This window comes from Parus major, chromosome 8 (genome assembly GCF_001522545.3).
Source record: "Parus major isolate Abel chromosome 8, Parus_major1.1, whole genome shotgun sequence".
In the NCBI taxonomy this organism is placed as follows: Eukaryota; Metazoa; Chordata; class Aves; order Passeriformes; family Paridae; genus Parus; species Parus major.
In genome coordinates, this window is record NC_031777.1 from 14,560,797 (window position 1) to 14,588,561 (window position 27,765).

Genomic DNA, 27,765 nt, shown 5'->3' on the forward strand with positions numbered 1-27,765 from the left:
GCCTTCTGTAGAGGCATTGTTATCTTAGCTTGTGGGTTTTTCTTGCCTCCTTTTTCATTTGGTTTGCTGGGTAGAAGCTAAAATTGGTTTATATTTAAGGTATTTTTCTCAGATTTCTTTGCATCTGTTTCTTCCAGGCTCCCCAAGCTCTGATTTCTTTTGGCTGAATCTGTTGAATTGATGACTGTATCACATAAAGGGGTTGTTGCAGAGTAGCTCCAAATTGCTGCCACTGTAATGTATCCAAACAAAACTCCTGCACTTCAGAGTGCTGGTTCAGTCTGTTCATATCTACTGAAATCTGTGTTTAAATTCAAGGTCCAGTCTAAGCACTTACAGGAGTGCATTTCAGAGGAAGTATCAATAATATGTATCTGTTCTACTGTTATTTGTTAGGTGTTACACCAACAGTAAATTATCCACAATGTTTCTGATCATAATTTACTATTTCTAATTTTTAGGCTAGAAAAAGAGTACACTACAATAAAGACAAAAGAAATGGAAGAACAAGTTGAAATTAAAGTAAGGAACCTTCAGCAAATTTATTTATGAATAAGTTTAATTCCTAGATGGGGAGTTACATGTTTGATCTCTGCATGTAGCAGGACATAATTAAGATCCCCAAATTATTTTCTTGCACCATTTATATAGGGGATGTCTGTTCATAAAGGACACTGACAGTGACATTGAGGCTTCTGGTGGACATTAAACAAAAATCTTTGGGGACCTGCTGTACTTATTTTTTTAGTATTTCCTGCTGACAAAAGCTTAATAACAGATGGCCTCATTTATCAGAGGTTCCAAATATGCTGGTTTAGATGTAGGTGCTCCACACAGGAGGTTTGTATGACACATGTTAGGAAAGACTTCATAGAGTGCACTTAAGTGGAATGTCTTTGATTTTAAGATCTTGATTTTTCTTATGTATTGGACCCAAATTGTAATATCTTCTGTCTGCAGTCACTTTTTCTTCTGGAGCTTTTGCAGTTAATATAAACTGGGGAAAAAAGCCAAGCTGCCAGCGTTTATTTTTCTCTTTTTATTAACTGGCCTACTTCCTGGATGTACTTAATCACTGCATCTTTTTGCTCTTGTGACATAAATAGGCTTTTGATGCCTTTTTTTTCCATTTCACTTTTTTTTTTCCACAGCATGTTGTTTGATCTGGATTTTCTTCTTTGTGTTTTTAGCCAGTTGTATGAGAAAAGACATTGGGAGAAATGATGTGCAAGTGTATTATATAAAGCTTTGTTGAGGGAGTTAGGTACAGCCTTCCTTCTTCCTGTCCACTGCTAGTCATTTTACCTTTCAATATCAGTTTTTAAGGCATCAGTTCTTCAGAAAAATTACTGTGAGACTTATCTGGGAGCACAAAGGTATTAGGAGCCTTTTCAGGCAGTTTATTATTGTACCAGGCAGTGAGGCAGTTAGCAGTTATCTGCTGTAGCAGCAGCTCAAATCAGATTTGCAGGGCTGAAGTGACAACTCTCTGCAGAACAGGACAAAGTAAAAGCATATGAAAGACAACTGTAACTTTAGATTCTAGTATACAAACTCATTTCAAATACTCTGCTTCTTGCCACCATCCCACCCCAAAAAAAAGAAGAAAGCAAAAAACATCCCCAAAACAAAAACCATGAAGCCCACCCCAACAAAAAACCAACCAAAAAACCCCAACCAAACAATACAAAGCTGTCTGTTTCTAGGGCCTGCTTTGGGACATATGTAAACAATTTCTGACTTAGCAGAAGAGACTGTTTTAGGGGAGACAGAAAAACAACCATATTTTGAATTTGCCTTTTAGTCTGTCAGAAGAAAGCATTTACTGAACATGTATCCAGTGCCCTGTTCTGAGGCGTATGGATCTCTTCTATCTCAGTGCTGACTGCTAAAATTTACAGGAAGTGCACTTGGTAAAGTTTGGTGTTCAGTACAATTCTTTCTTACTTCTGAGGCATTTGAGATAATTCTCAGTATAAACTTAGAGATTTATGTAAATTCTTGTGTGAAAAGGGAAGGAAACCTTGTAGCTGCCTCCTTAGCTTGTCCTAGTGCAGGGAGTGCACTTTCATTCCTCTTAACCATGAAGACTGACTCTTATGAAGGGGGGGCTGTCGAGTCTGGGGTGGGGTTAAGCCCCATGGTTCATTTGCAGACATACAGCTGATGCTTTTGCATAACATGAGATGTGTTCTTGCTTTTGCCGTACCAAGCTGTTTAAGCTTATATTTTGAGCTAGTATGTAATATGAAAGGATATTAAGAAGCTCACTAATTATTTTTTGGATTTATATTGATTTTCATGGATGTGATGAGATAAAAATGTTGTTAGTTTGCTTTGCTTTTATCAGACTTTCAATTCATAACTTGAGAAATGGATTTGTGAACTGTTTACCTTCCAGAGGCTACGAACTGAAAATAGACTCCTAAAGCAACGCATTGAAACACTAGAAAAAGTAAGTATGTTGGAGATTAGCTTTATCTCAATTAATTTAGACTTTACTGATGGCAATTTCATTATATGAAATGGGAATCTTGGAATTATAGTTTACTGTTTTCCTGATAATCTCTGGTGTTTACTAGCAGTGCTTAGCCAAATAACATGGCTATCACCAAGAAATTAAGGTCAATGCTTTAAATATGTAGAGTTATGACTGCTTCTTAGTGATTATAAAATCAAACATTTTGACATACCCAGCTTGTGTGGTACTGTTTTCTTGCTGAATTAGAAGCATATGTTCAAAGTCCAGAAGACTCCATGAAAGAGTGGACTGGTTGGTTGGAAAAGACGTCATTGTGAGAGAATCCTCAGTTTTGAAAACCTGAAGCTGCTTGGTGTTTTTATGTAGGAGCAAAATGACAGACTTACCAATGACCATAGAGATGTTGTAGCATTCATATTGAGAACAGGAACACTGCCATTCATTCATTCTATGTAGTTTTTAGGTTTTGTGGCAATTTTGGGTACATGGTGGGGAGAATATCTAAAGACTTATTTTCATATATTTAGAGTTTTGTTAGGTTTTTTTGTAACTGACTGAAACTTCAAAAGTATGCATGAAGACTGATGTGGATATTTTGCAAACTGTTCTCCAGTGGCCTCTCCTTTATCCTGGTATCACATTTCCTGTGGCAGATTGCATCTGAACTGCTCTGCTTAGGGCAGGGACAAACAGGGACCATCTTTCAACAAATACAATTGAATGTTCTTGTGAGTTGCAAACAGTTGTTCACATTTCACAGGGAAGAAAATGGTAACATTTCAATTAAGAGTGACATAATTGAAGGACCTCACACTTCAGATGTTAAACCCCATTGCAATTTCTTGAAAAGCAGTCCGTCTATGTCAAATTCTAATTAACTGATTTCAGAATTTAGTTTGGAAAAGATGCATAATAAGGACATTGTGAAAATTGTGACCAAAAATACAATTTTATGGACATTTTTGTTTCTAGTATTGGAAATTTATAAAATGAATGGGAGAGATTAGGCTCTCTTTGAGAAGCTCAAAGCTATAGTGAATCATTTCAATGCCCTTGGCAAATATATAATAGGTAATATCCTTGTTTTATGCTTAACTTGTAGAGGTTTGAAATATTTTCTTTTATAGTTATGAAGTCCAGGATGAACTACCAGATGCTAGTGCTTTTGCAAATTCTGTACTTAGAATTTCAGAATTCACCTTCAGAAAATCCCAGTCTAATTGGAGTTAAAACAATTCAAAATGGGAAAATATCTATTAATAAGAATTTCTGCCGATTGTTATCATCGCAGCATTTGAAAGACATAAAGTGTGAAAAATACATGGAGTTCTTCTGTTGGAAACTTACTTTTAAAATACTTTTCCGTCATTCAAACCCATCTGATTTAGTTGTGATTTCCTTAATGTACCTTAACTTCTAAGTAATAGCTCTGACCTACCAGTTTGAACTTCAGTTTTAGTGGAAGTTTCAAGGACAAAGAAGGTCTGGGAATAGATGTGTTTCTCTGTTGTAGAATGTTCAAAAAAATTAAGTGGTTTCAGAGGGGATAAAATAGAAATTAATTAAATGCAACAGCTGGATGGTAGGGCTTGTCAGTGTGCAAAACTGAATTTGTCTTGCAAGTTTGGCAAGGAAAGAGAATCTATGAACTGCTCAAGATGTTACTGCAAGAGTTCAGTAAAACAGAACATTAGCTGTCATAGTTGACATTTCCTACTTGTCTCTCAGTTTGCACCATTTAACTTCCCTGCTTCATCTTAGTGGAAGCTGTAGTGCTTCCACTACATTTTACTGAGTGCCTCAGTGCTTAGTGGAGTTCCCTCTGTGCTCAAATGATGCCTTTGTTTCATGTTGTGGGGGGACTGTAGATTGTGTCTTGCATCTATCTATTCAATCATGTCAGATAATGCTTCAGTAACTTTCGTTGATTAGGGAAGTAAGCCATTCAAATAAAAACACCCAATCTCCTTAAATGTTAAATGTCCAATCTCTTTAAATGTTACAGAAATCTGGCTTTGAAACCTTTTTGTAACAAAGATGGACTGTTGCAGAAAATCTGTTGCAGAAAAAGCTTCTTCCCGGGGCCTTCAGTCTTAGTTGCCTTCAATTATATGAAGAGTTGTTGATTTTACAGAAAGAGTGTGCACAGATAATGGGTAGAATTTGGGCATTTTCTTTCTATCAGCTCTTGGTCTTTTTTGTCACTATTATCAGACCCTTTTATTTTGGTTTCCCTTTTCCTCATTCCTATCTGAATTTTTCCTTTGTAGGAAAGTGCTTCCTTGGCAGATAGATTGATACAGGTATAGTCTTTTAGTCTTTTACTGTATGACTCTCCTTCTACTCATAAAAAACCCCAACTGCTTTAATGCATGCATATTTGCATGCTGTATTCTAGCCCTGCTTTGCTGATATGGAATAAATACAGAGCTAATATATCCTGCTAGAGACTTGTTTAATTTCATTTACTAAAAATATATAAACCCAATACCTGCACGTTATAGTAATTTTCCTAACCTACTGTAATTTTTTGTACAAATTCCTGTGGCAAATTGATTCTATGACACTGTATTAACAATGAAATTGAATATTGTGAACCTCAATCTGTGCATGTACAACTGAGTAATAATGCATGAAAGGAATTTTATTGAATGCAAGTACAAAACTGTGCTTGCTAAATGGATGCTGAACTTTGTAATGAAGTACTAAAGCAGCTTTTTAGTACTACTTTGTCCTAAAATTTCTACCAATTGTACTCTGTGCTGTTTGCAAAACCAATCTGATGAAATAAGCAGCTAAGCATCACAAAGGTAGTTTTCCTTGGATTTGTCAAGTGCTTAAAAAAATGAATTATGTCCTAAGGGACAAGTGACAAGGGCCCAGGAGGCTGAGGAAAACTACCTCATAAAACGGGAGCTGGCCACCATCAAACAGCAGAGTGATGAGGCCAATACTAAACTGGAGCAAGCTGAGAATACCATCAGGGAGCTCCAGCAACAGCAGCAATGGGTAAGGAGCCTGGCAGCACATCATCTCATCTTTGTTACATGTGTTTATTTTTCCTCATCATTACATGACATGGTCTCTGTGCTGTCTTTGTAAACCCCTGTTCATTGTGATTTGCATTCTTAAAATTACACAAATTGGACTAAATGAAATTTTGCTCTGTTCTACTGATAGATGAGATTCATAACCCTGGATAGGTGTAAGTTATAAGTTAATAAAAAAACCTAAACAACCTACCCACAATGAAATGCACCAAGGAAAAAATTCAAAAAACTTCCCACAAAACAACCCAAAACCCTTCCACAAAATAAATACAAAAAACCACACATACAACCTCTGATAGCTCTTAATGCTAAATACCTAGTCATTGCATATTGTGTCAATCTGAATACTCAAATTTGAGCATTGATTCACAGTGCCCTTACCTAGTGTATAACTGAAGTCAGTTTCTTTCATATTAATATTTTTTCTGTGTACCTGTATTTGTTGGTTTTTTTCCCAAATATGCTAATATTTACTGCTTGCTGAAGTAGAGGAGTATTGTCCCTGATTTTGGAACTACAGAACTTGATTTAAAAGTGTGGGTTTATGTGCATATGGAGCAGGAAAATAATTTTTAGTAGCCTTTTCTAGTGCTGCACTTGTGTGCAATCTGTGTTTTAGGTAGCAAAATGGTCAAGACTTCTGACTGTTGCTGTAAGACTGAAATTACTACCCCCAAGACATTTGAAGTGCTCAGTATCTTCTCTTTGGGTGGGCAGGGGGAAGCATTTTAGCATCTTCACTTGCTGACTAAAACTGTGCACCACTATGTTGATGTGAATATCCTCATATTGTTTTAAGTGGTATCCAGCTACTTGTCCAGAGTCTTGGGAACTTCAGGAGTATGAAATGCAGCTTACTAGAACTAAGTATACTGCAGCTGCTTACCAGGTTTCTTAATGTCAGTATGGCAGTTTGTTTTACATGTCTTCCAGCAAAGCTCTAGAAATACCTTTGTCTCGTATTGGAAGGTAAAGATTTACTGTTAGACTGAAAAGAAATCACAACTTAAATGCAAGATTCTAGAACTAGTTTATTATGTCTGTTTAATGCATTTCAGTGTAAAAAAGACCCGCATTTTTGAACAGTTGTAAGAAGTGATTAATGAGCTGTTACTCTCTCATGTGAAATACTGCTTTTTATAAGAACTTGAATAATTTCTTTAGGGGAAAAAATATGAAGAAATTATGATTAGGGAGATGGGGATGGTCTAGTAATGCTTTCCAACATTTTTCAATATATTGTAATCTTTCAAGTAAAATGCAATGAGAAACGTTTGTAGACTTTTGTATATCCAGGTGTTTATTGTCTGATTACAATAGTACACATACCTTTGGTATGTGTTTTTTAGAGGCATCCATGTTAATGACCTGTATGCAATTAAAAGTTATTAGAAGACTAAGATACTATATTTATTTATTTGTTCATTGGTGGGAAAATGACTATTAAAGCTAATGCCTTTAACCATCCCGGGGACCTTACTGAGTAGCAGTGATGGGAAGGCCTGACAGGTATGGGAACTGATCCTGAGCAAAACCTTAGATAACAGTGGATTGCAAATTTGGCTGGGCTGGAGCTGTGAGTGCAGACAACTAGACAAGTACTGTGAGAATGGAGAGTAAGTTAAATTATGAGCATGCTTCCTTCTTTCCATGCTTGCAACATTGTTTTCCTCCACTTGAACATGGCTGTAGGATAACTGATTTTGTGTGTGGAACTGAGACTGTAAATCCATATGGTTACAGACAGATTTGTGCCTAACAGCTGGCTTATTCTGAAGTGCAGGGAATAGCATTGTGGCTTAGAGACCCATCAGAATCAGACAGTGTGGTGAAACTGTTAAAATGGTTTAAGTGAGGAGCGGTCACTAGATTCTGCTGCATCAGTAAAACATGTAATTGAACAGGCTTTAACTATTTCCAAGCATGGATGTGGGAGCAACAAATGTAAGCAGCTGCATGCGTTTAGGGCTCCACCTGGTGGGAATGCATGGATTTATTTGGAATTTTGGTATTTTTCTGTACACTGGTAAATTTTTTGCCACTTGCTACTGCCAGCAGCTTTGTTATTGGCAATACTCCTTTTCCGTATTGTCTTGCGAGTATCTTGTCTGTTTTAATGTTTTCTTCTCTAATTATTTCAGCTTTGTCTATTGTAAGCAAGAATTATTGCACTGTAAACTTGTACTTTTGTAAACTTATTGCACATCATAGTTTATCTGTGCTTATTTAAAGATACAACATCTATTGTATATATTTTATCATCTACGTATTTTTCAGTCTTGAATTGTCTGTTTCAGCATGATAAAAACTGTAGTGTTTGGATATGAATTTCTGAATAGAAATATATTAGAAGAACTGCCTAAGGGTACTTGCAACTGCCTCTTCTGAACAACACTGTGGGATTAAAAAACCCCACTGTTTTGTTGGTAGCAAAAATTATCTAAACAATTGTATTTCTAAGAAGGTTAGCATATCCTTTGTATAAAGGTTGTGTATTTGAGTATTATCAAGTATTTATGCTATCTGTTCTATGAGTTTGGATAGCATAGGTTGGATGGCTTAAGGTAAGTATTGAAGGTATTTACTGGATTTGTGTCTGAGGAAATTCTCCCCTGCAGCACTTCTTAATATAGAGAAGGGTAGAGGAGTATTCTTTTGATCAAAGCCCAACACCAGAAGCCCAAATTACATACAAGTTTATTTTTTACTGTGCTAAGCTATTTATAGATAGTTTTTATTTAAACTAGAATGACTTCATTATGAAGTGTGGAGTCTACTTAAAGAGGTAATCATTATACTAACAAATAATACTAATCTCTCTCTGGCTTGTCTGGTCTTTAAATGTAGAAGCTTGCCAAAGGCAAGTCATGGTGGGTTATGAGGTGATTAAGAGGAAGGTGGCTTCTTCCTCATACTGCTAGTATGCTAGTAAATCAAGAACTGTATAGAGGAAGTTTTTGCCTGACTTGAATGAAATACAGAGTTTTCTTTTGAGGCATGCCAAGAGCAATGGTATTTGAGGAGTTAGGGGAAAGGGTAATCAGCTTGTTGTAACTTACTCCTGATAATTATGCTGGAAGTTTTATTTTCTGTTCTTTTCCCCTTGTGTTTCTAAATGAAAAGGGTAGCTTCTTGCTGGATGAAAACACCTCCAGAATGCAAATCTTGTCTTTCCCTGTGACACTGTAATTGTCAATGATTACCCAGTTCATTAGTCTGAATGCTTTAAAATTGAATCTAAGAAATTGGAGGCTAATCAAGCTAAAATTAGTTCACATCTTATTTTTAAATAGGCTCTTCAGCTATATTATGTGAAGATAGAATTTTAATTGACTAAGCATTCAGATGGAAGCATATGCATTTTGCAAGGTAATTTATAGTGATGTATGTGGTTATTGTTACAGCAACTTCATAATGCATAGTTTCTTTTCAGGAACTCATGCTAAAATGACTGATAATAATTAAGAACACAGTAATTGATATTGGGAATATATGCTTGTCAATGAGTTTATGAAAGGCTTCACTTTATTTTACAGTATACTTTCCTAATACTGTGTTCTGACTTGCAATGAAAAAGCAGAAGCTAAGAATACTGTATTTAGGGAGGTACTACAGTTAGTGCTTAAATGTGTAGACAAAGTTATCTGGGAGCTGCTGAATCATCTGTTAATTGCTCTTCAGTATAGTGTACTGGAGAAACATTGTGTAATTGTATCTGTCATCAGCCAAAATAATATTTGCTATGGTTATGTTTAAGAAAAGTTGTGTGGAAATAAATCTGGTTGTATGAAGCCAAGCAAGGACTTGTTTCTTTCAGAATGAAATGGCTGTAGAACTACAGTTTTAGCCCTTTATATTACACATGTCTCTTCAACATGGACAAGAAAGTGTTACTGTGGTTAAAATGTTTGGTGGTGCCTGAAAGTCTGTATTTGCATTGTGGCTTTTGTCAGAAATTCTAGGCCTTAAGGTAAATATATAAAAGCAGATCTTTTTTTTCTGCAGTCAATTTAAAAGTAGTTTTCAAACAGTGTTCTAACTGTAAACTTGTATTACCTTTATATACCAAATTATTAAAATTGTGCTTTGTTTTACTAGGTAGCAAAACTCACAACTTTTAATTTGTGAATCTTGATCTCATCAGTCTGTTTCGATCTTAGCTGGGGTTTTTTACCAGTATATCAAGTTTGTTGTGGCTAAGTAAATAAAAGTACTCTTACCATATTCCTTAGGCAGGCGAAACCTAAAGACAGGTTTAAAGATGGCATGACACATGCCTGAAACTGGATTAATAACTTTTCTTACATTCTCCATTACTCATTATTTGATAAACATCAATTAGATTTTTATAGAATACATTTACATTACTGCAAAATCAGCATGTATTCAGTTCTTTAAATCTGCTGTTTTCTCTCAGTGTCCTGGAAAATACTAGAGAACTTCCTACTTTACAAGAGAGAGAACGTTGCACTTGCTCTCATTCCACATGTATCACAGACAGAAATCTGGAACATGAAATGTAGAGTCCATCATCTAAGCTGCTGTGTGTATCATGGGATGAACTTGTACGAATAGGGAGGGAATTAAAGAGTGGTTGCTTCTTCTCTGCCTCTGCATGGTGGTACTTGTGTTGCTACGTGATGTGAAGCAGCTGTAGAAATGAATCAGCATTGTCCATCCTCTTCCTTACACTCAAATCAGGTCTGCCTCCACTGCTTGCTGAGGCAAAAACATTGTGTGGGTTGAAAATAATATGAATTAGATTAGTATTGTATAAGGGAAAATTAATGTAAAAGGATCATACTGTATGTGGGTTCTGCGTGTGTTCACATGCACACAGTATGCTGAGTGCTTAGGTGGATGGTGTCAGTGACACTAAAAGCTGCCTGCCTGAGCTGCCTTTGCCTTTTAATGCTTTGTACCTATCCCCTCCATTACAGCTTCCTGTAGGCACATACATACAAGAAATATAGTAACACTAAGAGAAGTGTACATTTTGAATTTGGATTGTACTGTAAGTTGTGACAAAAGGTTTAGTTGGCCTGCAGAAGTATAAAAGCAAATTAAAAAAATATTTTCTTGACCATATAGTTACATTTAAATCCTTGTTTTGTCCTGTTTGCTTTTTATTTGTACACAAAAAGTAAGTCACACCCTAACAGAAGCATGTGGGACTGAAGACTTCTGTTCATTTTTTTACTGATTTTAGTTGCAGAAAACTAAATTGTTTGATGCAAACATAAAGACACAGCTGTATCTTTAGTATCATGAATAATATTTTAAAAGTTGAATTGTTAATTAAAACTTAATCTATGCATCCAAGCATAGTACTTGTATTTCATAATGTAGTTAATGACACCAAAAGTATATTAAATTATTTTCCTCTAAATGTAATTTCCAGGGTCGCTAAGTCAACAAAGTAACTAAACAACTACACTTTGAGGATTTCAACACCCACTTTTTTCTTCAATCAGAAATTTAACGGCTGATTTAGGTTGGTGTTGCCTATTGAGCAAGTTTGACAATCTGTCAGACTGACAAGTCATTTTAAAGATACCCAGGAAAGAGATAAAATGTATTTTTAAACTACTGATCGGGGGAAAAGTAAGTCTTTTGAATATAAGTGCTTCAGTTGGAGGTGTCTGAATCTCAGAAGGAATATATAGAGTATGAGCAAATGAGAGCCAAGAGCTGGAGTGAAGAAAGAGGCAAACCAAAGTCATTGTGCATTGAAGCATATGTAGTTTTATTTTAAGTCCAAGATTATGAAAGCATTCTGTTGAATTGGAGTTTAAGTGAACAGGGTTTCAGTGATACTTGTGTTAACCTTGTAATTGCTAGTCTTTCCTGAACATCTTTTTCTTCAGATCACAAAATAATCACAGATTGTTTGAGAATCCTTCAATTTGGTTGACAGTGAGAGAAAAGTATGAGTTGTTGCTTGTGAGTACTAGTAGGGGTCTCAGATCTGGCAGACACATTTGGCTGTGTGGAGGTGCAGTTGTTTGAGAGGCAGAGCAGTAGGGATAAGTTTGTTAGCAGTCTAGATTGACATTTACAGACTTGTATAAGGTAAGCACTTACGCTGGTATTCCTGATCTTAAGCATTTGAATGTACTTTTCCCACCAAATCTGGTATATAAAACCCTTTTCAAACAATCTGTACTTAATACTAAACATATTTCTGCAAACTTTGTAGCATAAATGCAGTTCACGATACAGTGAAGACTTTGTGCTACAGCTGGAAAAAGAGCTGGTCCAAGCCAGGCTGAGTGAAGCAGAATCCCATTGTGCCCTGAAGGAGATGCAAGATAAAGTTCTAGAGATGGAAAAGGTAAATCAAACCAGGACCCTCTGTACAGAACAGCACTAGAAAGAGACTACAGGTCCCTGTCATTCTTTGCAGAACTGTGCTCTACAACCTTCTCCTCTATGCTTCTGTGATTGCAAGATGCTTTTCTAACCTGAAAGTACAACAATGAAACAAAGTTCTGTTTGCACTGGGAAAAGTTTGTGAATAACTGATCACTTTTCTTCTATTCCTGAAGCTTGCTGTAGTGAAAAACTTGGATTCTGCTTAACTCTTGACAGGAAACATCAATTGTTTCAAAATAATATCCTGCAACAAGAGCAGTGGGCTTAGAGTGAGCACTGAGATTACGTGAAACTAAATAGTTTGGGAGGGTAGAGAAGAAAGGATTCAATATTAGCATTTCCGTCCCATTATGGACAGGGAAAGAATCCCTTCACTGCTCAGTATCAGAATCTCTGCTGCTTTCTGGGTGCCATGCTAGCTTGTAACTTATTGATGCCAGAGTTCAAGCTGTACTCAAACCTACTGTTAAATTTGCTTCTTTGAAGGAAAATTTAACTGCAAGATAAAATAGCAAAAGGAAGAAAACCTCAATAACTGACCTGATATAAAGCATGCTTTTCATAACCTGTTGTACTGGCTTTGGAATTAGTTTCCTTAGGAAATTTTAACGAGCTATATACCCAGGCTAGAACTTACTAGCAAATTAGATTAACCTACTGGAATCAAGATTTATTTTTCAATTATCTGATGGGCTTAGTATTGATAGTGTGTTAGTTCTTTCTGTATTGACCATTGCTAAGAATTCAGGATATAAAGTATTTTTCAAAATTCAGGAGACTACTTTGCTTCATCAGTATGGAGACAACATACAATGAAAACTTAGCTGTGAAGAAAAAGTGGAATAGTGTGGTCAGTTCTGGTGTACCAGACAGACTCAGACATACAGTAATATTTCAGTTTGTCACAATGAACTTATGCACGTGAGAAAGTGGCTGAAGTGAGCTCCCTCAAATTCCTCCAGTGCAGCTCTTTACTGCTATTAGTGATGAGTTGTGTAATCTGGGGAGCTTCTGTTGAATAACCTGAGACTTGCATGGCCATAATGACAGTGCCATAAACATTCAGAAACATACCCTCTCATTTCCTGTATTTACCAATACTCAGATCCTGTGATTTTGAAGCATGGAATGCTAATCAATGGTGGTTGTGCTGTGTTCTGTTAATTCTAATCATGTGCTTTACTCAACTCTCAGGAAAACCTGACAGCTGTCACAGTTACTATACACCTGCAAAACCACTTGATTTTGCTGAAAACAACTACTGGGAAATAAAAGTAGAAAGTGATGAAGAACAGTTCAACTTTGAATATTTGGTGACCAATGATTTGTTGTAGGGATATTGTAGACAGCCTCTCCATTTTCTTACCCTCTTGTTTTTTCCCCAGGTTTCCATTATTAGGATTTCATCTCTGTTTTGCTTTTCCTGGTGTGTTCACGTTTTCTGTTTAGCCTTTGCTCACCCTTCTGCTTTTTCCTTCATGTGTCTTGCACTAAGACCTCTTTACTCGTTGTTGTTTGTAAATATTAACAGATGGTTCCTTTGTCAGCATATCTGTTCTCCTTTTCAAAGACTGGTGACCTACTTCCTAAAAAATAAATTTTCATTCATTATTTTTTCTGTAAATCCAAACAAATGTTAGAGCTTTAAGGTGTAATTTCAGTTCCCTGTTTGCTTTACTTTTTATCAACTAGATCAAAACCTTTCAGATTGCTCTCCATATTTTTGATGATGTGTTCAAATACTGTAAATGTAATTTTTTTGTTAGGGATACCATTCAGGGAAATCTTCAAGTCAGAATACCTAGAACTGCTACCTTATAAATTTTTTTTTTTGTAGTTGGCAGTTATTTATACACACTCACTATATCCAGAAGCTTAGATTTTTGATGATTTTTATTTTGCAGAGGATGTGCACCTAAAGTTTTCTTAGTTATTGTTCCATGTCTGGGTTTCACTAAGCACAATTTTATTCAAATACATATTTAAGAGGATGGTCCTTGTTGCAGAGGAACAGCTCCCTCCCTGATGAGGAAAATGTTGCCAGACTACAAGAAGAACTGATTGCAGTAAAATTAAGAGAAGCAGAATCTTTGATGGGTCTCAAAGAACTAAGGCAGCAAGTCAAAGATTTGGAAGAACACTGGCAGGTATGGGTAGCAATACACTTTTATGAATTTTTATTTTCAATGATAAAGCAAAAGACTATAAAATTTTGAGATACTGAGATGAAGTAGAAACTAATGATAATGGATCAAATTGCTGAGGTGAGAAAACCCTTAAATTCAGTTGTAACAAGAAACTTAACTTCAAAAGTATGTTGAAATTGGTGCCTAGCTGTTATAGATGGCAGAGGGCCTGTGCTACCAGCTAACTGTTATGGTAGGAGGGAAGTACCTGATCAGCACTCCTACTTTGCTAAATGTTAGAAAAGGCTAGAAATAGACCAAATCTCAGGATATACTTGCAATTCACTGACTCTACTGTAGCTGGGAAGTAATGTGTTCAGGTTTTAATTGTCTGTTCTTAAAACCAGTAAGTTTCCATTGGTTTTTAGCTTTCAGAATCAACAGGGGAACTCTAGCTATTTGTCCTCATATAACTGTGAGACCTTAGATGAAGTAAGAAAATTACCAGGAATGATCAAGCATTATCAGCAAAAACATGCTGTTTTTCTAGCGTCATTTAGCTCGTACCACTGGAAGATGGAAAGATCCTCCCAAAAAAAATGCAGTGAATGAGCTACAGGATGAGCTGATGACAGTGCGGTTGAGAGAAGCAGAAACTCAGGCTGAGCTGAAAGAGACCAAACAAAGAATGATGGAGGTGGAGACACAGGTATGTTATTTAACACTAGGACATGTGGATTGAGCTGGATGCTGGCAGTTTGGTGTTAAATGATAGATACCTGATTGATGATCTTCACTGCTTACATGCAGGACTTTAGTTCCAAAATGTGGGATGTTTTTACTTCTGTTAGATAGGGATGGGAGACTCTAGTGCATGCATTCCAACTTTAATGTCTCTTCTTTAATCTTCTCCAGGACTATGCTTCCTGAATTTCTAATTTGGGTTAGTTGGTAGACACTGAATGTGTGTGCATCTGAATTCATTACATTTTAACAGGTGCAATAACAACAAAAGTATGTTTAAGGTGTTTTAAATTTCACAAATCTAACTGGCAATTCTGATAATAATAGTATTTAGATAGCAGTGTGTGCTTTCGTTGTGATCACATTGGTGATTTATTTTCTGCTGAGGTCATGAATCTGGTTAGTGAGCTGTGAGATTCAGCAAAGCAGCTGTGTATTGGTCAGGGGGATTTTTATCACAAGGTATGCCATTTATGTGCCAGAATAGAAAAGCGTGGGTTACTCCTGCTGAGGTTTGTGCAGAAAAGACAATCATACCTTGACTGCCAAGATTTTTTTTGTGTAACTAGGGAATAAGTTGCTAAGCACCTGCAATGAAAGTGCACTGAAGAGGTGAGTTCATATTATATTAGAAAACTTTCACTCAAGTTAATAAGCACAATGTGTTAATGATTGAGTAGGATTTGTAACAGACTTCTAAGAAATCTTCCCATGAGATACCTGCTAAATGTTACTTTTTTGAAAGAGATTTATGCATCCAAAAAACTAAACAAACAACAGCTTTACTTGACAAGGTTCAGCAATTCCAGAAACCAGGAGAGCATTTAAGGACGTACTATTGACGAGAGATTAACCAACTGCAAGGCATATGAAGGCTTCTTTGACAAAGGCACCACTTGAACAAGTTTCCTCTTGCCTTACCTTTCCAAGTTTTCTCTAACGTGTCAATATTGTTTTGGTCAGTAGGGGGCGTAGAGCTCCTGCTGTCTGGCTTACATGTATTAGGGTACTTCTCACTTGAATGTTTCACACGGAGTCTTGGTGTGTGTTCCAGCTGACTGGCTGTCATCTGAGAGCAATGCCGTTCTCGTGGTGTGGTGTGCACAGCTTCGGGTACAAATGCTGTGACTTGTACATGTGCACTGATCTCAACTAAGCTGCCATGTTGCTTTCGAGAATTCACTGGACAGGGAAATGTGCACAGTATTTCTGACATACCTGATCTTTCCTGGTGCATAGTGCAGTTAGGATACACGTTCACAAAATCTGCCTTACCTAGACAACAAATTGGGAAAAAGATCTACTGGAGCTTTGCAATAATGCTCTTACAATGAGTCATCTGTTTAAGAACAATTTGAATTTCCTGGTCATAAACAAAATGTCATGCAAACTTTTCTGATTACACTTGGACACCTCTGAATGCTTTTTCATCAAAAGTTTTTTTATGGTAAGTGATCTCTAAGTCTGTTTTGTCAGACTTCAAGGAGTTAGATCAATATCCTTTCCTTAACATGTATTTTGCTTCCTTTTTTTTTTTCATAAATTTCAGAACCAGATCAATAGTAATCACTTAAGAAGGGCAGAGCAAGAGGTTACCAACCTACAGGAGAAGGTGCAGTACCTTTCTGCACAGAACAAAGGACTTCTGGCTCAGTTGAATGAAGCAAAACGTAGACAGGCAGAGATTGAATGCAAGGTAAATAACATCCTGAAAAGAATACTTGTGTGCTAATATATGTATATTTTAGTCTTGTCTGCCATTGTTGAATAAAATTGTGTCTTATGAGAAGCATAAATCATAAAACCAAAATTCTTTTTACTGATTGTGACAGTACAATCTTGAATTTACCATCTCATAAAAAACACTTGAGGTTTTGACAGAGCTGTTTCTTTGTGGTCCCACAAAGATAAACATTTACTTTAAAGCATAGTTCTACTCAGAAAAGTGTCTGTGTATAAAAAGACACTCTCTAACAACAGACTCTTTCAGATTCTCATTTTTCTTACTGTCTTGCTGATTGCATTTGTTTCTAGTGGGACCTGAATATATAGTGCAGCAAAGAAGTAATTTCTGCTGACTCATCAAACTCCATCACTTTTAGGAAAAAAGACACTGAATCTTAACTAGAAGAAATTGCTTCTATTGACTTTCTTGTTTGCCATAATCTCTGGTTTCCCAAGTACTGTTTTTTAATGTTGAAATTATTTTTACTGATTTTTTTTAATAATCACGATCTCGATGATGTCTTTTTCATGTAACCCGTAACTTACTTTGGTTAGTTTTTGATACTGAATGTGCTCATTAATCCTTAAGGGACTGAGAGTCAATCTTCTGTTTTCATGTTGACTATATATAGAGCAATATGTCTTTAACCTGATAAATGAGATAGTACATACAACTATTCTCAGTGGGATAATACATTTGTAGAACAATGTTCTAGTATGGGCTAGAGAAAAGTGTGACAGTAATAGACAGAGCACCAGTCATATTCTTTAGAGATTCTGTGAAATTCTGAAAGTAGCTGTGGTCAATATTCAGTGAAATATCTTCACTGACATATTCTAACATTAGATCCTGAACCTTGTTTTGCAGCTAATAGAAAAAGATTACAATTTACACTGTAAGATGTTTTACAAGTAATATTTGATTATATATCAGAAACAACAATAATTATTCCTGATTCTGTTAATAACTGCTCTTGGATTATTTTTTTTCTTCTGTTTTTTCTAATTATTTGAAATCATGTTCTAGTTTTATTTTTGTCTTGGCTAGGTAGCAATATTTCTACTGTCTCAAAAATATATATTTGGATTTTCAACTCCCCAGTTGTTTTATGCATAATAGACCAGTATGTTATTTCAGGACCCTGTGTTTTTCTTTTAAAAGATATCTTGAAATGCTTAAGCAGAAATAAAAATTTTTGTAGCCAGTTGCATCTCATACCACCTATACGACAACCATTTTTGTCACAGGTGTGTATTGTTATGTTTTTCCCTTTTTATCTAGCTACTGCTTCTACAGGAAGGACTCAATTTCAATTTTTTTTCTTGAAACTCACCACTCATCTTTATCATCAGTTGTGCTAAAGAATTTACAACTTAAGATTTGTGCCCCCACCCAGTCTTGTCTTTCCTACCATATCAACTTCTGTGGTAATTATTGAGAACATGTTCTGTTTCAGAGATAAAGCATCAGTGCCATCTAGAGCAGCACTATTGACTCATCTCTGATACCAAAGTCAAACCAAGCCAGTCTTTCCTTCAGCTTTCAGTTAAATACATGCAATCCTGTGGACTTGTCGGTTTGGCTTCATTTGTTGCAATCATGCAACAGAATGTAGCAAGAATGGCTAAACTTTGGCTAGCACATGATAGATTTCTCTGAAATGGGCTCCACTGATTACAAATGCAGTTAACTGGGTCCTTTATCCTTTGCATTATCCACCTCCATTACAGGAATATTTAAAAAAACCCCAAAACCAAACAAATAGCATGTTTAGAATTAGCTAAGTATGGATAAGCTTTGATACGTTCGATTTGATCTCAGCTCTACTGTCTAATGAAGGGTGATTGAGTACTGTTGGTTTGCAGAACACATTAAAATAACTGAAGTGCTTGAACTGATTTGCAGTAAATACTGTTTAGTTACACCAGTCAGCTATAAAAGTAAGTGTACCTGAGCCTAATTTCTTCCCCAGAACAGTTTGCTCTTTAGCTGATAGCATTGCTCCCTTATTATCTAACACTGCTTTCTCTCTGTGGCTGTACCAGGCTGCTGACAATATAATACTGTTGTGTGCTCTGAAGTTTTGAGGACTTGCCTCATAAAACAGGATAATTTTTTCTCTTTTTCAAACTCAAATTACCTATCATTTATAGATGGATTTGTAGGTTAAAATTACAATGGGAGGCCAATTGTAGGTTATATGCATTAATATTTTATTCTAAAATGTCTTTGTTATATACTGTGATTAAGCTGGAGTAAATGAGGTTGAGAACACATTTGCTTTTGTATTTAATTTTTTAAATTTTTTTTAGGAGAAAGGAAATGATGAAATAAGTAACTCTTGCGTAGCTTTGCTGTTTCTATGCATATAAAGTCCAAAATTAAAGTATGAGCTGGTTTCTTTTACTATGCAGATTCTTTTTCTTAATTTACAGTATAATATTTCTGGAAAACAAGACAGTTGTTCTCTGGACCTTGAAATTTATAACAGCAAGTTTTCAAAACTGCACAGATTTCTTTTTTTTTTTTTAGATTACTATAGTTTGGAGTTTATATTAGATTGTTACATAATCCTCCTATAGGTTAAAATTAAATTTGAGTTCTTTAGGAGTTTGCATATCAGTGTATTAAGTTTTCTCAGGATTTTGGGTAAAAGCAGTGCACAGTCTTTAATCAGCTAAAACTGGTATTAGTTAGCTCCCATTTCTGACTTGTTTCAGAGTAAAGAAGAAGTGATGGCAGTACGGCTCCGTGAGGCAGACCGCATTGCAGCTGTGGCAGAACTCCAGCAGCATATTGCTGAATTAGAAATCCAGGTAACAAGTGATGGCATTAAATGTGAAACTTGATACTGATTAGATTTTGTACTTAGTGAGTTTTTTTCTTCCTCTACTGTATTTGTTCATTAACCTACTGTGAATACAAGGCACTGCCTTTGACAAGTGGGATAATGCTGTATTGCTGAATTCCTGTACAAGCGAGGTCTTAAATCTAACTTGGGCACATACTTTTGAGCTATTAATAATTTCTTCTTTACAAATACCATGTTAAAGGCAACGGTCTTTTTAACTCTGACTTCTGTTTTGTTTTTTGCTTATAATTGGTGGAATACTTCTTACCAATTAATAGACGAGATTGAAAACATCCTCTGTCCAAAAAAACATGCATACAATTTTGATTCCAGCAACCTTTTTTTTTTTTCTGTGCTTACTCTACTGCTATGATCAGTATTGAAGGATTTATTGTTAAACTCTTACTCCCTTCATGTAAATCTTGAAACCAGAAATATTTACTGCTACCACACCACTGTAGGATCTCAAGGGGCATCCTCTGGCATCTGTGCTGTTCCTTACACTTTCAGTTCCTTTCGAAGCTTTCACTGTCCCATGAACTTGCTGCTCCCTTAATAAGAAAACCAGAAATTGCTGTGCTTTATATTTTCTTGGCTTTGAGAAATGTCTTACTGTAGTCTGACCTTTCTATACTTGTATACTGTTGTGCTCTCTGAATTCTGATGCAAAGTTTTTCTTGGTTATTTTTACTGTTACAAGCTAGTTACTGTCTGGTTTACTGTTTTTAAAACCGGGTGCTGGTATCATGTTTCTTCCCTCTGAAATCTCTCCTTTGAAGTGATGATAATATTGTTTCAAAGCCACCTTTTCCCTATGATTTCTCAACTAGTTGTATCTTTTTCATCTCTTCCTATACGGAATGTAGAAATAAATTTCATTGTGCTTGCATAAAGAATTCTTGCTATATTTCCTCTAGTGCAGCAAGCACTAAATTTATTGGAAGTTAAAGCAATCATTTCTTTAAATCATAAAATGCTGTGATCAGTAGAAATATCTAGAAGTATGGTAAGCATTGCATATGAGTCATTTATCATCTAGTAAGATAACAAAAGTGTAGCTAAGTTAAGGTCAATCTTCTGTTCAAATTAACATTTAAAAAAAATAGAGGGGAAGTTTAAAGGTTTCTTCAAATGATGTGATTTTGTAGGTGGGAAGTGAGTACTCATTTTGCATTATTTTTACTTTAGCACAGATTTCAAATACCATCCTGCTTCCATTATTTGATTAATACACATCTCTCAAAATGTAGTCAGTATCTTATGAAATGGTGATTCCCCTAATGATCAGCTGGGAATTTTTTGATAGCTGTCACATAATTCAAATTGTGCTCATTTTTTAGTGTAAATACATCTGATTTGGTTTTCTGTTGTTTGACTGATCAAACCATCCATGCTTCATCATTTTATTGCTCTCTCCTGTTCCCTTTCCATATTTCGCTTAAGTTTGGGATCTCAGAATTGAATGTAGATTTTAATACCTTGTCATGAGACAGAAAGAAGTGCAGGAACATAATCTATTTTTTGACTCTAGCTAATATATCCAATGATCACACTGCTCCTGTTTTGTCATAGTATTGCACTCTCTCAGGTTCAGTTGTTTATCCACATCCTCTCTCCTTCCTTTTCACAAGTACTATTTTGCACAACACAGTTTTTAGTTATGTTTTTAATATTCTAGGGTTTTTGTTTCTTTCCAAAGTGCATTTCAATTTCCAGTCTTTATAGTTAATTCTCAGATTATCAGCTGCTAATGATTACTTGAATTTGATCTTAGTAAAATTCTTGATTTTATTCACAAAAGTGAGAGTGGCTGTGCTTTCTTTGTATACAGTGTGGAGTATGAAGTAATTTTTTGGCTGAGGTTCACATTCATGGGTTTACTCTGTTAGGTTTTTGGTGAATATCTGATCTCAAACTTACAGTAGCAGGAAAGATAACTCCTTCAATTGTGATATACAGATTTTGAGTGTGAACTTTATAGTATTTAAAACTAATTATTTAGCAGAAATAAGTTCTTCTAATGTTAATTTATTTATTTTTGACCCTGTAAACATTACTTGAAATGCTTTTATTGAACTGTGATAGATGTTTGGATTTTTTTAAGAGTCTAAGCAGGTATTTTTGACTAGTGTGTTTTGGCAGCAAATATGAAACTTATGATCAAAACTTCCTTTTTGGGTACTCATGCTCAAAAGTCTTTGAAACACCTGCACCAAAAGAAATGTAATAATGGAGTTTGAAATCCTGAAGTCCCAAAGCTTGTAAACTGTAAAATATGCAGTTGATAATAGGACTTAAACAAAACAGAATTTTAAAGGAAATTGAAAATCTAGATAATGCCTTCCTCATTGGAGGAATTCTCTTCTGTTAGCTCATTGCTGTAATTGCTGTCATCTCATGTGGGGACTGGAGGCCCTTTTAATCAGAACTTGCCTTAATCACTTGAAATGCAATATTTAATACTAGAAATACATGTAGCCAGTCTTGGTGCATAGGTACCAAGATTAAAGTACAGATGCACAGAGCATCACAAATAGGTCTGCTTGTCATGCTGTTTCAAAGCTGATAAAAATGAAGGGAGGAAGTTAACCTACCACATAACCTTCCCTTTTTTTTGAGGGGGTGGTGCTTTTCAAAGAAGCTCAAGGGATTAATTTCCAGGTCCACATGGGCCATAGCAATGCTTAACCTAAATTGCAAGGTTTTCTTTTAAATGTTTATGTAGGTGTAGGTGCAAGACAGTGATGTTAAATTTGTAACACAGAGTATCACTACTCCCACATAAGAACTGATCTGACAGCACACATACACACATGCTAGATTTAAATCACAGTTTCTGGGTCACTCTTAGTTTTGGTTAGTGACAGGGATGGAGAGTGAACTATCATTCAATAACAGATGTAATTCTGCAACAAGTTGTCAGTTTATTATGATGTTAAGAAATTATTTCTTTATATATTCTAAATGTCATCTTGTCTTGTTTGAGCATTCAGTTCATGATACTGAGCTTTTAAACTTTTGTGTAAGTATATTGAAATGCAATGAGTTGTCCAATACATGATGGATATTCTTTCTTTAGACTTTCCATGCAAAAATAGCATGGAATTGAAGTATAACTGAAGTTTAACTTATGTTGCACATCACTAAGCCCCAGAAGTGACAAAGAAAAACCCTGATGTTATAATCCTGTTACGTGGAAACAAAGGTTTACTTTGTCAGCATTTGTTCACTCCTCTATCATGTCTTTATTTTTCTCTCACTTGCCAGTTCAGCTTATGTTTGGGAGGCAAACATAGTATTACAGAATGGCTTGGATTGGAAGGAACTTGGAAGATCTTTTTCCTACCTCCTTGCCATGGGAAGGACAGCTTTCCTTAGACCAGGTTGCTTCACCATCTTCACAGTAAAGAATTTCTTCCTAACATCCAATCTCAATCCACCGACTTTCAGTTGAAAGCCATTGTCTGTTGTCCTATGACTTATACACCCTTGTCAAAACTCCCTCTCCAGTTCTCTTGTAGCCACCTTAGGAAGGGGCTTCGAGGTCTCCCTGGAGCTTTCTCCTCTGCTGGCTGAGCAGCCCTGACTCTCTCAGCCTGCCCTAGAAGTGCTCCAGCCCTCTGATCATCTTTACGGCCTCCTCTGGACTCACTGCACCAAGCCTGTGTTGTTCCAGTGCTGAGGACCCAGCAGACCCCAAGTGGGGTCTCAGAAGTGTGGGGCAGAGGGGCAGAATCCTCTCCCTCAAGCTGCTGCCTATATTGCTTTTGATGCAGCCCAGGACACGTTTAGTTTTCTGGGCTCCAAGTATGCATTGCCAATTCATGTCCAGTCTTGGCCACCAGCACCCCCAAGTCCTTCTTGGTGAGGCTGCTCTTGATTCATTCATCCCCCAGCCTTGATTGATATGGGGGCTTGCCCTGATCCAGGTGTAGCACCTTCCACTGAGCCTTATTGAACCTCATGAGGTTCCCATTGGCTTGCTCCTAAAGCTTATTCATGTCTCTCTGAATGGCATCCCTTCCCTAAAACAACTCAGACATATTTAGTAGATTCCTGGACTTTGAACAGGATATTTGAGCAATTTATTAACAGATGAAGGATGGATTTTTGGATGACTGGACTGCTATTTTTTGTATTTCCACACTGAGGAGAAGCATACATAGAATCATACTATTATTGACATTGGAAAAAACCTTTAAGATCATCAAGTCCAACTGTTAACACAACATTGTCAAGTCCACCACTAAACCATGATCTGAAGTGACACATCTCCATCTTTTAAATACCTCCAGGGATGAGGATGACTCAACCACTTCTTTTGGCAGCCTGTTCCAATGTTTTAAGCCTTTTCCATAAAGAAATTTTTCCCAACATTCAATCTAAGCCTCACCTGAGGCAACTTAAGGCCATTTCCTCATGCCATTTCACTTGCTATCTGGGAGAAGAGACTGATCCACACCTTGCTATATAACCTTTCGCATGGTTGTAGAGTGCTAAGATCTCCCCTCAGCCTCCTTTTCTCTGGACTAAACACCCCCAGCTCCCTCAGGTGCTGCTTGTAAGCCTTAGGCTCCAAACCAGCTCTGTTGCCCTTCTATGGACGTGCTCCAGTATCTCACTGTCTTATCTTGTATGAGGGTCCCAAAACGGAACACAGCATTCAAGGTGCAGCTTTTACTTTCTCACTAAGGTTAGATATTTACACCCTACAACTAAATGGCTTGTCCTGGTCAGGTTGCACACAGTGTGATCCTGATTGTCTCATCCTTTCCTAAGATGAAAAGAGCCAAGGAATGGATATTGTCTGTGTCTATAGTAAATCAGCAAAGCTTCAAGTTTGTTTCCTCAGGAAGATAGTCTTTCCTTTTTTTTTTTTGGCTGAACTGAGAGCTTCAAACTGCAGCAAGCAAATATTACTGGCCTAATAATAAGCAAGTGTTCCTTCTGATTGCATATGGGCAGTCCTCTTGGTTCACTGAAGTTGGGTTTGTTTTGTTTTGTTTTTGTTTTTTTTTAAGCTTTTTCCTTCAGTAATTGAAAGAAGAATAGAAAAATGCAGGCAAGGTTAAATCATTTACAAGCTGCAGTCACTCAGCTGCCTAGGGTGAGGGGCACTAGACCAGTGGAAGTGTAGGTAGGTTGAGGAAGAAGAGTGGGGCAGCTGTAGCCTCTGCTTGGTAGCTTAATCCCTTTCCCTCAATTTATATGCAGGCTGGTGACATGTAGTACCCTTTGAAAATTACCCATGGCTGGGTTGAGTTGAGCACTATAGAGCATATATAAAAACTAGTTTTACATCTGAGTAATCTTAAAGCAAAAAATATCTGTAAGAACTAATTCTTCTTTTTGTTAGGTTGATCTGGACAGAGAGTAACATCACTTCTTGCTGCTGTGTTTCCTGGCAGATTCAGAGAATTTTGTCACGTTTACTCTATCTCTAACCCGGTCAAAGCTGCTTTGAGAACAACTGTAAAGGAAATCCATGATTGTCCTAGTAATCTCCCCACAGTTTAAACTTTTAGCACTATTTCTTTAGAATGAAGCCTTTCTATGACCTCTGTTTAATAACTTTTCCAAGTACTGACTGTTCAGTAAAGAAATTGTTTCCATCTTTTCAAATTACAGGAAACACTTTTTTTACTCTTATCAATAGTGGTGTGTGATGTTAGTGATGTGTTTTTTGAAAGTCTAGAATGAGTCACTGTAAAGTCACTGAAAGGACACTAGTTACCACATCTACCCTTCTGAATATACTTCATTTACATTTTTAATACAATGTCTTTTGCCACAAAGTAAGAATTTTAAAGCCTCTCTTGAAAAGAGGCTGAGGCAAGTTGTTACCAAGTAAATATTTCTAAGTCAGAAAAGATCAAATTAAGGGTGTTAGGGAAACATCCTATGTTCTAGTCATTTTTAGTAATGATGTTATCTGAGGAACAGCAATTGTCTAGTGTTCTTGGATTTTGACTGCCTATGTAAACATTTTTTTTCTGTGTTTTTAAGTTCATAGTTATTAAAATGAAAACAACCCTCGATGTTTCTTTATTATTTAAAATGGCTTATTTTCTTATTGATGGATATTTCCTTTCCTATCTGATGTGATAATTTAGTGTTTCAGAAAACTTGTACTCCTCTTGGGATAAAACATCTGCAACTGCAATTTGATTACACTAATCTTCTGTACCTTAAACTCTGATTAAGGAGGAAAAGTTGGTTTAAGGCCTCCAGTGTTTTTCAGGTGGTTTCTGGTGATTTATTTATTTTTTGTATAAACCCTTTTCTATTATGAGTACCAAACTTGATTTTGGGAGGCCATTATACAGTAATGATTCCAGGTATTTTAAATCAGCATTTTTCTTAAGCAGTCTGTCCCTTCACTCTTGTGTTGCCAGCTACACATCCTGGCCTGATGCTGATTGAGTTTGAAAGGTCTACACATGTTCAGGAGCTCTCAGTAGCATCAGGTGTTTTTTTGAGACTAGCTGGTGCTTCTTCACAAGATGCTTTTCTCTTAGAAAACCAGACAAAAGAGTATTTAAGTGTGATATGAAAACCATAATTCTCAGCTGATAGTTTTTGGTGGACAGAATTTTTCCTCATTTTAAGGAGCAAAATTTTGGAGTGCGGATTTTTCTTCTCAGGAGCTCTCAGTATAACTCTTGCTATGCACACAAGTACAGTCACTCTACTACTTCACAGCAGGATGAGAGAGGTGAGAGCTTCCAAAACTGTGAAGGGGCCTAAGTGAGTTCTGTTTTAACAGAGGGTTTTTTTGATCTATAGAGCTCACTTCCTGCTTTGCTGCCCGTGCTACTCCCACTGTATGCACAACCTCTGGGGCAGGGGGTTGGATTGTGTATTGGCTGTGTACACTGCTACAAGCATCTGTCCCTAGGGTCGAGGTGATACCTGCCACGAGGGTGTTTGTTACCCTGATACAGATTTCTAACCCTGGTGGAGCTGGTCTGCCAGAAGACACTAAAAAGGAGCAGTTAAAAATCTTCAAAAACAGTGAAATTGAGATGATGCATCTTTAATTACAGTGTAATACCAGTTGGCATTGCTTTTCTAAAAACCTTCTGGGAAGAGGAGGTGGTAGGCATTGCAGTGGTGCCAATATGCAGATGCAGTATGCCAGGGATGTGGGTGTAGAGAGATTCATTCACATGTGACTGCAGGATGTTTTAAACAAATTCCTAAATTCTAGAATTGGCTACCTTTCATTATTTTGCAATTCTGATAATAACCACAATTTGCTTATTGATATGTTCTCTGGTGTTTTTCTCTGTATATTTATTTTAAATTTAAAATGACTTGGATTTGCCTAGCAACCAGCTAGTTTTTGTTGTGACTTCTCCAAATATCACAGATTTGCTATAATAGTGCTCCCTCTCAGCACCAAAAAACCAAACCAGCAGCCCACATCCTATGTGTATAACTCTAGGTTTTAAAAATTAAACATTGGGATTACTTTGTGCTTATGCTATTCTCTTTTAAAAGGTGTGGCATTCATGCCTTAAAGACTTACAAATTTTAAGTGGAGTCTTAATATTCAGTTTTGAACCCATATTGTTGATCTGAGTGCTTTCCTCAGAAGTACAAAGCTGCTCAAGCACAGTAATACAAAACTATTCAAGCACAGTATACAAGCAGTGCAGAGTTACATGTCCAGTTCCTACTAAAGTAAATGCCACAACAGGAGGCATTAAAGGAAATTAAACTGCACGGAAGCAATTTAATTTTTCATATGTTGGTGTGACTGTGTAGTAACTGGTAGTATGGCCTCACCTTGACTACTGTGTGCAGTCCTGGGCTGCACTATCCAGGATGTGAAGGTCCTTCAGTGTGTCCAGAGGGTAATAAAGCTGGTGAAAAAGCTGAAAAAAAAAAGTCCTGTGAGGAGTGGCTAAAGATTTTGGGCTTATTTAGTTTGGAGAAAAGGAGGCTGAGGGGTGGTGGTGTCAAGCTCCCCTAAGAAAAAATTACTGTTAAAGAATATTACGACCAAATTTAAGTTCCTCACATTAAAATTTGCATTAAGTTCAGATCACTTTCTAACATGAAATGTCACTGGAAGGTTAAACAATTTGGAAGATCATGGTAATACTTTGTACTTGTCTAAAAATATATGTATTGATGAGACATATCAGTCTCATTTCACAGTATTAAAGCATATTGGCTAACTTAAAAATCATAATATGACAGATAAAACTTTGAAGGACTGTTTTGTTCATTAGATGTATATAAGTTTTCAGCTGTCTACTTATTATTTATTCTTTAAATTAGATTATTTTGATAGAAATTAAAATACATTTTAATGCTGTGCTCTCTGACTCCTGCATGTTTTCCAGTGGTTTGCTACTGGCACTGGAGCTATACTGCTACTGGTACACTTGCATAAGAATCTT

The 27,765-nt window shown here is 36.4% G+C and overlaps 1 protein-coding gene across 8 annotated transcripts in view; it reads left to right on the forward strand.

Annotated features, from left to right (window-relative positions):
- Positions 1 to 27,765, forward strand: part of EVI5 (ecotropic viral integration site 5) — a 75,462-nt gene that overhangs the window by 24,860 nt on the left and 22,837 nt on the right. For 6 of the 8 annotated variants that reach the window (XM_015636165.3, XM_015636166.3, XM_033516401.1 and 3 more), the window contains 9 exons: positions 462 to 522; positions 2,402 to 2,455; positions 4,753 to 4,785; positions 5,345 to 5,491; positions 11,732 to 11,866; positions 13,914 to 14,054; positions 14,584 to 14,742; positions 16,327 to 16,473; positions 19,224 to 19,319. In XM_015636165.3, coding sequence (XP_015491651.2) covers positions 462 to 522; positions 2,402 to 2,455; positions 4,753 to 4,785; positions 5,345 to 5,491; positions 11,732 to 11,866; positions 13,914 to 14,054; positions 14,584 to 14,742; positions 16,327 to 16,473; positions 19,224 to 19,319 — 973 coding nt within the window. The remainder of the gene's footprint in view (positions 1 to 461; positions 523 to 2,401; positions 2,456 to 4,752; positions 4,786 to 5,344; positions 5,492 to 11,731; positions 11,867 to 13,913; positions 14,055 to 14,583; positions 14,743 to 16,326; positions 16,474 to 19,223; positions 19,320 to 27,765) is intronic. The other 2 variants (XM_033516398.1, XM_033516399.1) reach the window with 2 other exon arrangements.